This window comes from Pholcus phalangioides, unplaced genomic scaffold, assembly GCF_987345545.1.
Source record: "Pholcus phalangioides strain wild (caught in Gottingen) unplaced genomic scaffold, Ppha-v1.0 ptg000001l_1, whole genome shotgun sequence".
NCBI classification, from domain to species: domain Eukaryota; kingdom Metazoa; phylum Arthropoda; class Arachnida; order Araneae; family Pholcidae; genus Pholcus; species Pholcus phalangioides.
In genome coordinates, this window is record NW_028301594.1 from 26,518,502 (window position 1) to 26,531,943 (window position 13,442).

Here is a 13,442-nt window from a genome sequence, read left to right on the forward strand (position 1 = left end):
TTATTTTGTGGAACCAGTTGATTGCATAAAGCGACGAATGTAGTATAATTTTTTTCTTGGTATGAAATAGTTATGAAAATTCAAATCCTCACAGTATAAATAATCACACTGATATCAGACATTTCATAAAAATGACTTCATTATTATTCAATACCTCACACATAAAACAGCTTGGCATGTACGTATGTGCATGAACCAGATCACATAACAGACACACAAACTCAATTACAAAGTACTATTGAGGAAGGCACTGATGATGCAGTTTCATCCTGAGATCTTAAGAGATATTATACAACTATATATATACTTTTTCATATATTTACAGTTCGTTTAAAAAAATGATTTAAAAAAGGGATGGCGTGAACAAAACAATTTCAACAGTACGATAAACTATAAAACAAGTTTAAATACGGAGAACAAAAAATTGTGCGAACTCATAAGATACAGAGACAACAGGTGACAATCATACAACAAATCTATAGCACAAATACCCAGATTAGAAACAACTCTCCTAATAAATTATAATCTACTGTTAGATAGTTAAGATATTTTTCGTATTGTAAAATGCACTGAGAGAAGCATCTAAATAAAAACACAGTAATTAGTACTAAAAAAAACCTTTTTCGTCATGGTTTGCAAATGCTTGGATAATGATGGTATAAAAAGTAGAATATCAACTAGAAGTATTTGATTTTATTCATGTATGGTTGAATAAATGTTTCATTTTCTCACTTACAAAGCTTGAAAAGCTTACAAATTGAATATTCATGCACACACTACTCACACAGAAACAAAAACACATTTTTCCAAAGAAATATTACACATTCAATCAATATTTGCAATTGAAAAACACATAAGGTATCATGCACTTGAAAATCACAAGTCGATTCATTCAGTTTCTTAAAAATAAAATAAAAATAAAAGACAAAAACAAATATGAATGGGAAAACCCTTATCACTCAGAGGAAATGAAATATACAAATAAATAAATCTATTCTGCTAATGGGATAAACAGAGTATGGCTTGTATTATCATCAAAGAAAAAATACTAAACAACCTGAACCCAATTCAGCGGAGAAAATAATTAAATCAATTATCCCTCACTTTTTTCCTCTTTTCACTTCTGTTTTAAACTATTAACTGCCAGTGGCTATTACTACATCATGGCTAAACTAATATCAAACAAGATCTAATGCATCTGATTTCAAGAATTTGTTAAGGTTTGTGAGGCTATCACATTTATTGGGATGAATTCGCACCTAGAATAAGGGCACTTATGCGAGACTACAGTGCTGGAGAAAGTGAATCATTGGGGGTTGTCTATATCCAGTTTTCCCACTTCTCTATTTTTCACATATATATATATCCTCAATGTTACTTTAATTTTTTATCTTTGTGCAGTGTATACGTGGTATGCCTAGAATACAGTTGAAATATTGAAACCGGTTCATATTCAAATTTTTAAAAAAATACTTTGGAATACTGGAAAATGCTCGAGCAGTTACTGCTTAGATTTTAGAACTCAAGAAAAACTTCCAATCATTTTGTGCGTTGGAAAAGCTATCTTTCATGAATATCATCTATAGTGGCTCCCACTTGCAACAGAGAACAAGTTTAATCAGACAGATCTGATTTTTACAATAGGCTTTTTTCAATAAAATACCATTACATTTTGTTATCAGAGATACTAAATAATAGCTATAAAAACTACATTAGAAAAATACAAACAAGCAATATGTATCCAACATATGTGGTTGAAAGTTAGTTGTAAAAAAAATTCAGAGTTATGCGTGTGTGAAGAAACTTACTTCAAAATATGACAATATATAAAAAGTTAGATCTCAAATTTTTCTCACTAAATTTTTTTCAAATTGAAGTCCCAGATCATTGAAAATGAAAATACTGATACATTATATTTTCTTTTAAATGGTGAAAGTAGTGTGAAAGGGTCGAATATAATGCCATCGTGAAACAAATATTCATTTAACAAATAGCCAAAAACCACAATTAATATACATAATTGTTATATATTTTAGTCGTGACAAACACACCCTTATATATATAATATTTACCAAACTCACACATACACGTAAATACAGTGTATTGGAATCAAATGGAAATGCAGATTGAGCAGAATAAATGCAAGATTTGACAATGCCCATAATGAGGAACAGCCATGAGAAATTTCAGAAGTATAGATGATGAATGTTTTTATTATGTAAAGATAATACTAATATATATATTTTTTTTCATTTAAGTTAACCACAAGCCAATTTATCATAAAATGTGTTTCTTTTTGCTCAGGAATAAAATTAATTTTTTAATGCTTATAACCTTTTTTGTGTTAAAATATGAGAATGGGTGAGAAACAAAGCTGTCTTAAGGATATCATTGGCCCCCAGGGTGAAATGATTTTTCTGAGGCCCTCTACCCGCCTCAAAATTCCTCTGCATACAAATTTACATGCTTAATCTCAAAAATCTTAACCAGATATTATCATGAGGAGTGGGAGCCCATGCGCTAAGACAGGCACTGGTTGAAACATTTAAAAAAAAGCTTATACCAAGATAATTGTCGAGATCATATGAAGAAGTCTGTATTAGATAAGTGAAGCAGTCTGTGTATATAATTTCTTCGTAGAAGTCATCAAATGCATCACAACTGAAGCAATGTTTATCTTCCACATATGTTAATCAGATTCATCATTTTCATTGTAATTTAACAAAAATGTTTTTTTCCAATCTAATCCAACAATTATAATAATTGTTGAAATCAAGCTACATAATGCACACGTGTATACGAATTGATACCTTTTCATTCATCTACTTAATGATAGCAATACACATTTCTTTTAAGTTTTTATTTTGAAAACACATTTGAGTGACATATGTCATGTCATTTAATTCTAAAAGAAAAGACAAAAAACACAAAGATATTTAAAATATAAATTTCAGATTAAGAAATAAGAGAGTTACTGGTTTTCTCTCTTTTTTTCCAAATAAATATATAAAAATAGATTTAATAATTTTTTTAATGCTATGTATATTTAAAATCTATGTAGCATGAATTATAATATTCAACAAGGAAAAATAGATTAAGATTGAGTTATAATTGCATAGCTTTGTCAGATTCTTTCTCCTCAGTCAAATTAGTCAATATATTTATGCTGTGATTTATTTGAAACTAAAATATATTCAAAATGCAAATAAATGCTGAATGTTTTGCATTTTAATAATTCTTAGCAATTGATATTTAAATCAATTGAAATTAAAACAGATGAGTAAAATTATAAATTTTGAATATATCAATATTTATAGTGCAGCATACATATCATGATAATATAGTGTAAATTTTAAAAAACTTATGGGAATTTAAAAATAATTTTAATGTGTGAAAATTGCTTTCCTTTTGTAAATGATAATTTCTACTATATAAAAAAACCCATGATTTGCGATTATGACACTTTTTTTAAAGCTGATAGAAAAAAAATTGAAACCATCATTGCAAGGTAAACAATATTTGTAATATGGTCAAAATCAGTATAAGATTCAAACCCAAAGAGAATTGAATCAAAAGCATAATGACATCAAAATACTGAGACATGTAAATGAAAAAACAAAAAAAAACCAGCGATTTTAAATTTTTGATTGAAAAAAAGAGAAAGAACTGGAATGTTTAAGAGACAAATTGTGTCCATCCAGCCTATCGATTATATTCGATAATATTGCATTTTGATTCCCATACTGTAAAAGTGCACAGCATACATGTATATACATAGTGAAATCATTATCCAATAATAGTAATATTGATATTATATGACAAACACATTGCCTGATTGTCTGATTAAAGACTGCGCCTGCATTTTTCACCAAAAGGTTTAACGACAAATCTATTTCTTGAACCCAAGCTACACTGAGAAAGCGTATACAGATTCTGTCTTCGAATGAAAGACGGTCTCAACTTGTAGCGATCTTTACTGAAACTTGTTATCTCAGTTGACTTGAATTTTCCGATCAATTCCACAGAATCTACATGATGAACAATGCAAATATCACAAGTGAAATACTAATATTAAAAAAATGTTTTCATAAATAGGTGATTTTATTCTTTTAATGTTTTACATAAATATAGCATAAAGAAAGTTTATTTCTAAAACTAATGAGCTGATGCAGAAAATTATAGACAGGAGTCAGGAAAAGAATTAAAAACATTAAAAAAAATAATGAATCTAATTTTTATCTATGCGTCTGAAGAAAATGTTTTATAAAAATACAACTAAACAATCTATAATACAATTTGTATTATATGATTAAGTTATTTCATGCATTAAATTATTGATAAAAAATATTACCATAAACCAGAGTGATTTAAATTGTTTGTCCACAGGACTATGTCTGCAACTACTGACTTTAAAAGTATTTTCCAATTGCAAAAAGTTTTTAAATAGCAAATGTGGTTTCTTAAAATGTAATTTTTCTGAGGGAATCATATACATAAAACATAAACGTTCTATACATTCCCAGTGTTCTAAAACTTGGAATTAGTGAAATATGGAACCTGCTTTGAAAAGTCATTTGCAAAAAATTCACAATTTTACATGTAATATTCATTGTGATATTCAAAGATAGAAAATTATTATGTTTTGGCAATTTATCGCTGTGTTGGTAAGAAAATTTTCATTTTTAGGGACTGACACAAATGGAATAATCTCAACTATTGGTTATTTTATTGATATTATGTTATTGTGGGTTTGAAATATAAATGTTTTCCATTGCTCACTGCTTCAGATACTTTTCTTCCCTTTTAGACAAAAAAAATTATACTAAAATATTTATTAAACCTTTTGAAGACCAAGAAGTGAAATTTTAAAAAAAAAAAAAATTATAAATTTTCATTTTGCCTGTTGTGGCGTTGTATTTGTATTTGTAAATGTCTCTGACAGATAAGAATCAAACTGCATGAAATTTTTCTGCTTCCAACTTCAAACCACTGGCAAGTGCGGATCCAGGGTGGGGTGCAATGGGGTTTATTGTCCCTTCCAAAAGCTGGATAATATGGGAAAAATTTGTATTCTGTAAAAAACAGAGTGATCCTATGAACCTGCAAAATAAATCGCTCCCTCTAAACTCACAGCTTTAGATCAGCGCCCAACCACTGACCACATCAGAAATGCAAGAGATGATTTCATTTTGATTAAAATCTTTCTTGGCTCTCAAGAAATTTGACTGCCATCTAAATTTCTTTTTTTTGTCAAGCCCTGACCAAAATGCAGTATGAATCTTACAATTGTGCTTAAAGGTTCAATAATTAATCATTAATTAAAAAAAAGGATGATTCAATGTATAAGGAATAAGAGAGGAATTTATAATTACATTTCTTTTTCTTTGTTTTGTCAAAGGTAGATATGACAGCATTTTTCCATAGCATATTGCCACGCAATACATTCTCATCACTTTGCTTTTCAGAATCAAGAGGCAGTGATTGGGATTTCGATTCAGATACACTATCTTCCGTCTGCACTTCTTCGTCAATTAGAGCAGATGTTTCCATGCTCTTTGACTTGACTGGATTGAATGTTGCTGGAACATTGCATGGCAGCAAACTATAAACGCTCATGCTAGGATGTTCAATCAGCAAGTTTTCTAGAGGCGATATCTCTAATTTAGTAGGACAATTCAAAGTGAAACATGGTGGGGGTGTCATGCACCAAGCATCCTCTGGATTTGTGAAAGATAATGTATCAACAAAAGCACTGCTGCTTTCCAAACTATTCATGTCAAAAATGGAAACAACAGGTTTCAAATCGCTGTCACTGTCACTATCCTCTGTAGTTTCCTCATGTTCTCCAAGCTCCACCACTGCTTCCTTTGACATTTCATGCCCTACAAAAAATGAGGAAAAAATAGTCATTGAAAGATATAGCCACATAAATTGTCAAAAAAAGTTTTTGTCCTTAAAAAAAACTTAAAGTGATTTGTATGAAACATTCTGCAAGAAGCCAATTTCAAAATAATAAAATTTTTTCAATAAATAGATGCAAACATCACTGAAGAAAAATACTCATTGTCTGGTAAACCAGACTTGATGATCAGATTTACCAAAGAAATCCTTGGTTTTGCAAACTATGTTTAGTATAGTGGTCATGGTAAGTAATGTCAAATTGTAGTATTTTGTAATAAGATTAATTGATGTCTGTACATGATACCCATAATTAAGAACTTTATTCAACATAATTGAAAACAAGTAATAGATTTTAGATTTTAGCCGAATCTGTATTGGTTAGTCAAGGTAGAACTATTTAAAAAAATATGTTAGCCAAAAAATTTGTAGCCAAGTTTTTGTTGTAACAAATTTGTGTTTGTTAGCCAAGATATCACTGCATACACAATAAATTATTGAAGTCATTACCTGAGCTCGAGCAAATTAATGATATTAAACATACCTGAACTATCAATAAAAACCCAGTCACCAATGGAATCTTTCTTCTTTGTATCAAGGGAAGTAATTGGACGGTCATTATTTGGGCTTGTAAAATAGGAAATGATATTGGAAAACATTGCAAGAATCTATAGAGATAAAGATTTTGAAATAAGCAAATTGATAATTGTGAACATCCTTGGGGAAAAAATACAGTAACAGAAATACAGTCATGAAAAATATCTCTTAGACATAAAATTATGAAACAGAAGGCATCACTATTCTTAGAAAGAATAAAATTTCTGGCACTAGTGAAGAGGTCAGGGACAGTGGGATGTGTAGGGCAGTTGCTGCTATGCATAAATACAGTAAATAACAGTAGAAAATTCACATTTTTTCTTTGATATACAGTCAAACCCTGATTTAATGAATTGAAAGAAACTCAATTTTATTTGTTAAATCGAAGAAATCGTTAAATCGGGTACAAATTTATCAGGAGCATAAACACACCTGAAATGTGTTGCTGTTGCAATTCATTTTTGACACCAGTGGAAAAAAATGTATATATAAACTCAAGAATAGAATCGGGATGTATGAAAAATTACTTGATAGAAGTTTGTTTGGTACGTATGATGCTTTTATCAAATTCTGTTGAAACTGTAATTTTTTTTGCTAATCGAAAAACATGTTCTTCAGATGACCAGCCATTCTTTGCTAATCAAGACAGAGCACAAACTTTTAAAGCAATTTTATTTCTTTACTGATTCTAAACAAGTGGACAACATAATTTTTTATGGCATTGGTGTGCACCAATTGACCACAAACTTTCCCACACATACTCTAAATCAGCGGTTCTCAACCTTTTCTGACTTACAGAGCCCTTTTCAGTGAATAATTTCTCTGCCGGAGCCCTGCTTAACTTGAGGAGCCCTTTTTAGTATATTATTTATTTGGCAGTACCCTTTAGGCCTCTTTTTTTTTTGTTCGTTTATCAAATTTAATGATGTTATTATTCTCGAGTGGCCTCGAAGCCCCTGGGAAGTGCACACGGAGCCCCGGTTGAGAACCGCTGCTCTAAATGACTGTTTCCCTCCTTTACTCAAAAAAAAGTGGGTAGCAGTAATCTGTTCTTTTCCTCTTTTACTCATGCTGCCCACTTTTGTTTGGTTGTCTCTAAAGAACTGAAGTTAAAATCCTGGAAAGTCAAATCCATGGATTGATGTTTTGGGTGACAAGAAATAAGGGGAAAAAATGTAGAATGGATAAAAAAAAATTATTTTTTTTTAATCCAATGGGGTTTATTCATTAAATCGAGGGTTGACCTTTGTTTTTGCCAAAATTAAAAAAAAATTGTTAATTGAGGAATTTACTGAATCAGGGTTTATATCAGTTCATTATATCAGGGTTCGACTGTACGTAAGAGCATATATACATTCTCCCCTTATATCTGAAGTAACTTGAATGTGACATATCCTAATGTCATGGTCAAAACCTTTTATACTACTTCACCAAACACTAACTCTGGCCATATCGCTATATTGCAATTTACTGCTATTAGTGAGATGGGTTGGAAGTGAAGGCACTGTCTATCGGTGGTCGCCTCGAGTTCGTTAGGGAAAATATCTTATCCATATCCTCCCTTGGGTTCGAACCCGGGACTCTGACAATAACCTTCACAATGGTAGATGAGCATCTTACCACCATGCCACTCGGGCACAAAAAAAACTTTTTATACTGGTTCTCTTTCTAATCTTTTGATTTTTAATTAAAATTAGCTGTAATTTAACTATAAATTACAATTTTTAGCCTAAATTTTCTTTCATAGTACTTGAATGATGCAATATTTCCACACCAGGGCTTAAGAAGCACAAGGCTTCCACAGAATAAAAAAATAGAAATAGAATTGGTGTACAAAAGGAGATTTCATGTGTGATTAAATTGGAACTTTTGAGGGCAACACAGATTTTTCAGAATTCATGCCAGTGTGCCTATTAACAGGTCATCAGGAAAAAAGTAATCAAACCTTGAGGAGGTGGGGGAAACTGATTTTGGACAATTTTTTTTTTTCAGTGAAAAAAAATGCTTGGTGCCTAAATTCTTTTGGATTTTTCAAGCCCTGCTCTACATGAAGTTCAAAACAGACTGATTATACATGCATACATACTTAATTTTGCACAGGGTTCAATCTTCTTTCATGAATTAGATTTCTTCTAGAATGGCTCACCAAGACTAGAACTGTGAGGTAAGGCAGAAATAAGGGTGGCAAATTTTAGGGAAGCAGGGCAAACAAAAAACATTAGGCCTACCATCAGAACATTCACTTTTACAGTGAAGCAGTGGACAGAAATGACCTTAACCCCTTATTACAGTTGTGTAGCTCAGTCCCAGGCAGACTGGAAAAGAGAGATTCTATAGTACTAGTATTTCAGCTCCATACAAATGTCATTACCCTTTCCTTAGCAACCAATCACCACATTGATTTAAAAATCAATAACAGAATTAGCAACAGGCTACTCTTACAAGAGTGAATGTATCTAAAAAAAAAATAAACACTGCACATTTTTGGGCTTTATTTAGTCACAGATATATAAAAATCGCTATAATGAGGAATGAATTTATGGCACCTGAAAGATATATAATTATTTTCATTGAGATATCATAAACAATCAAGTGAAAATCACTTTTGCACAATTGTTTGAATTGAATTGTAGAAGCACATTTGAATCACAGGAGCAGTGAATAGAAAAATGGCAATTTTGTAAATGTTATAACATATAAATGCACATAATGTTACAGTTAATGTGATGAATCTGAGTATTATGCATAACTGCCAGTTATTATGCATAATCACTGACCATTTTGGTAAGTTTAATAAATTTCACAAATTTTATTACGTTTACCAATCATTGCTTTTTCTTCAGCTGGTATTGGTAAATATGACAAATTGTTAATGAATTACTTAAATTTACCTGCCATTTTGCTCAAACCAGCTTGGAATGATAGATTCTATCAGGGATGTTGTTCATGTGTAAAAATATTGATAAATGTGAAGGTATTACAAGAATGATAATAATTTATAAGTTTTTATCATTATAGCCGGGGTTGGGTTTTTGACATGACAAAGCGTCAAAAATGGGTTTAAACATCAAAAACTGTTGAAAATCATCAAAAACCTAAATGAATGCTTTTTGATAATGTTTTGAACACAATAGGTATATAACATGATGGAAAATTTACTTTTTTGCATATTACAATGTTTTATTTTTAAACATTAATTTATTACAATAATTAAAACAAAATATTAATTCTAATTTGCAATTTCGAATCTTTCAACATGAGTCTAGAATATATAAAATTTAGTTTTGTGGTTCATTTTATCTAAGCTAATTACCTATGTTCAATTTGCTAAAGTGAAATAGAGCTGCTTATTGATAATATATATGATAGGGGCATCACAGAAATACGTTTAGACTTCAGAAACTATAAATCGGTATTAAAACAGTAAAAACTCATTGTCAAATAATTTTTTTAACTTGATAGATATGCTAAATAAAAAAAACTTACTTTTATGTAGATTAAAGGGTTTTACATTCAGAATTATAATTACTATAATAATAACATTACATATATAATGCAATAAACTTTTTCAAACACTTATCTGTTGCAAAAAGAGTACAGCAGATGGTTTATATCAATGCACGCATATATAAACAGCTGAAGAAATTTTGGAAGGTCAAGAATCATCTTGAATCAAAGAATGCCAAATCATTCCATAGCTTTCCCTTCAGTGCTATGCTTTATTCAAATTGTATATTTTATAAGGAAAAAACCATATATATTTTTGTCCAAAATAATTCTGTAGAGAGTAGAAAATTATTTTAGAATCATATTAAATATTTATTCTTTGTATAACATAGTTACTTTAAACATTACATGCAATTAATGATTGCATTCCCAATGAGAATTTTTATATTGAAAAATAATATTTGAGGTTTTTGACAAAGGATTTTTGATGTGATTTAAACCGTCAAAGACTGCCATGTGTCAAAAACCTGCCAACCCTGATTATAGCACTTAATTTTTTATTTGCACTGACATGAGAATACATGTGTAGTGCACCACGTCATGTAGGTATGGGAGAAACTGATAAGTGGTTGAATTTAAGTGATATTTATGCATATTTATCATACTATCAATTTCATTTGGGAATTATGCATAATCACTGGAAAATTTATCAAACTTATTGAGATGATTGGTGATTGTGCATAACTAAAAATTATTGATAGTCAATGATTTATTGCATTTACTGTAACACATACACATCAGACTCTTAATTTTTTTTTTCATAAATGCACTGCGGGTACAGTGAAACCTTTCTACGATGATACTTGATATAATGCTGAGAAACCCTCTGCAATGATATTTTTTCAAAAGAGCCCGGAAGTTCAGGCAAAATGCCATAAATGCCTCTTTTTGCCTATTTTCAAACTTTTTGATAAAAACGCCTTTTTTCAAATTTTTGCACCATAAATGCTTATTTTAACATAGTTCTAAGTCTAAGTTCATTAGTGAATTTCAGAGGCCATAATATATAAAACTTGGATATTTTGCGCATTCAGAAATCAAAATAATTGCTCTTTTTAAAATTTTCCAAAACTCAGTACCCTTTTAACTTTTTTTCTCCAAATTTTAAACTCAAAAAATTAGGGGGTTCCGTATACACGAGGGTTTTTTTTATACATTAAAATGTGGTATATCTCAAATTTCATTAGCATTTGTTGATTTTTGCTATATAGCTTGTTCATATTTTTTATGTAATCGCTATCTTGATAGATCTTGCTATACAGTAAAACCTGTCTATACAGAAACTCAAGGGACCTAGAAAAAATACTGTTATATGCAAGTCACTGTTGTAGACAGTTTTAACATTTGTGTTATTTTCTATTATATATGAAACCCGCTGGGACCAAAGGAAATATCGTTACAGACAGTATTGTTATACAAAGGTTTCACTGTATACCAGATTTTAAAATGAGTTTTTTCCCCCTTCAAAACATTGCTCACGAATAAAACCAGTACTCATTATAACAGAAACAATCAGCGATCAATTTGTAACTCACATCTACAGGTGCCCTGAATTGAAGTGAATAAACATGTTTATTCGACATGATACAAACAACAAAAAACTTATTTTAATGTCAACAGAGCAGAAAAGAAAAACGTAAAGCTGGGTTTTCATAGGAGTAGGTTTTTTGTGTGTCGTGAACTGATTAGGACCATTTTGCATCTGATGAAACGTGCAACTTTGTTACATAACACATTTGTGTTTCCTAGTGTGGTGCATCAGCTGTTCTGTTGTCTGCATATTCATGTTGATTTCGATGAGAAAACAGAAATAAAGGATAGATCAGCAAAATGCACGGCACATTTGACTCCTCCAGAAGTAGTTGGCCAGTCATGCCTAATGCAAATTGCTGGCGTCAGGCATGCTGTGCTTTGTAGGAAAACCGTCATATTGCTTTTTCTATTGGTGAATAAATGGAGTGTCGCGCTGGGTGATTCACATTGCACAGAAAACTAATAGGAAAACCACCTGGTTTACCAGTGAAAGAAGGGGAAACTTTGTAAGGGTGTGGGAAATGTATAGCTTTTTTCTCACCCCAATATCAAGGAAACAGATATTTTCTGGAAATTATGCCAAGGTGAACTCAAAAGAAAAGTCATCTGGTCTCTGCCGGGACTTGGCAAATATGTTGGCAAACTCAGGCAAACATGTTACTATCTACACCACTGGAGACATGACCCTGCCTTCCTTATTTCATGCACTGCGGCATGCGCAGCCACAGTGTGCGAGTTCACTTCAGCATAATATCCAGAAAATATATTTCCTTGATATCTTGGGCTGAGAAAAAAATCCGCCTATCTCTCTCTCTACCGCACTCTTGGGGCCATTTGCTGAAGTTAAGAGAGGTTACTGATGCCTCTACTTCGGCACCTCATACGTGAAATAAGAAATGTAAGGTCGTGTTTCAAGTGGAGTAAATGGTATCATGCTTGCCTGGTATGCAAGAAAGCCTGGGTTCGAGCTCCAGCAGATTACTTTTTTTTCAGAGTTCACCTCGGCATAATACCCAGAACAAATCAGTTTCCTTTACAAGGGACTTTCTTCGACAACAAAAGCTCTTTCATTTCAGAAAAATTAAAAAATATATATATCAATTTTAAAAAAAAATGTTTAAACTCTATAAAATAAATTTATACCAACAAAGATGTTGGATACAATTTACGGAAATGGTAGCAAATGTGGAGGGGGCTCTGGCACATGGGCAGGATACGCCAATGAGTATAATAATGTTTAATTATTAAGTTATTGCAAAGCTATCAATATTACAAAACATTTATAAAGATTACAATAGAAAAGCCAATAACGGCACATTTTAGATGCATATTTTAGCGAGAGTTGCGCGATATATATAGCTTGTGCGTATTATATTATGTGATAGCTACCTCTTTTTTTTTTAGACAGTAGATCTTGCTATATATAATGCACTTTCATATGAGCTTTTTTCTCTCTCACATTATTTTTCGCGAGTAAAACCTAGTACGCATTATAATGGAAACAATCAGCCATCGATCTGTGACTCACATCTACAGGTGCCATGCACTAAAGTGCATAAACATGTTACGACATGATGTAAACAACAAAATATCTTATTTTAATGTCAACGGGAGGGGGAAAAAAAACTTACCAGTGAAAGAAGAGGAGGAGGAGGAAGCTTTCCAAGGGTGTGTTCGACGACGACAAAAGCTGCTTCATTTCGTTAAAATTAATTAACTTATTTTAAAATTAATTCCGATCTTAATCGGTTATTTGAAATAAAAGTTATATCGAGAGAGAGAGAGAGAAAGAAAAATAAATATTAATTATATGGGGGGCTGAAACGTCAGATCTGGGACCTTTTCCAGCTCGCAATCAGCTGGGTGACGCCATTGTTGTTTATGTGACGGGGGTGCTTGGTTGGCTG

At 31.4% G+C, this 13,442-nt stretch overlaps 1 protein-coding gene across 3 annotated transcripts; it reads right to left on the minus strand.

Annotated features, from left to right (window-relative positions):
• Nucleotides 1–121: 121 nt before the first annotated feature.
• TP53INP (Tumor protein p53 inducible nuclear protein) lies at nt 122–13,415 on the minus strand. 3 transcript variants are annotated; one of them, XM_089232919.1, is made up of 4 exons: nt 13,167–13,415; nt 6,443–6,566; nt 5,373–5,882; nt 122–4,028 (listed from the first exon to the last, which is right to left on the minus strand). In XM_089232919.1, the coding sequence occupies exons 2-4, from the start codon at nt 6,555–6,557 to the stop codon at nt 3,844–3,846; spliced, it is 810 nt and encodes a 269-aa protein (XP_089089045.1). In that variant the 5' UTR covers nt 6,558–6,566; nt 13,167–13,415; the 3' UTR covers nt 122–3,843. The 3 variants fall into 3 exon arrangements, with proteins under 3 accessions (XP_089089045.1, XP_089089054.1, XP_089089063.1); XM_089232928.1 differs by lacking the exon at nt 13,167–13,415 and adding an exon at nt 12,925–13,153; XM_089232937.1 differs by lacking the exon at nt 13,167–13,415 and adding an exon at nt 8,582–8,732.
• Nucleotides 13,416–13,442: the final 27 nt, after the last annotated feature.

Excerpts from the sequence above, each read along its gene's own strand:
- TP53INP (XM_089232919.1), bottom strand. The coding sequence starts at position 6,557 with ATGTTTTCCAATATCATTTCCTATTTTACAAGCCCAAATAATGACCGT. Across the intron at positions 5,883-6,442 it reads GGTTTTTATTGATAGTTCAG|GGCATGAAATGTCAAAGGAA; the intron begins GTATGTTTAATA and ends CATTTTTTGTAG. Across the intron at positions 4,029-5,372 it reads CAAAACAAAGAAAAAGAAAT|ATTCTGTGGAATTGATCGGA; the intron begins GTAATTATAAAT and ends TTCATCATGTAG.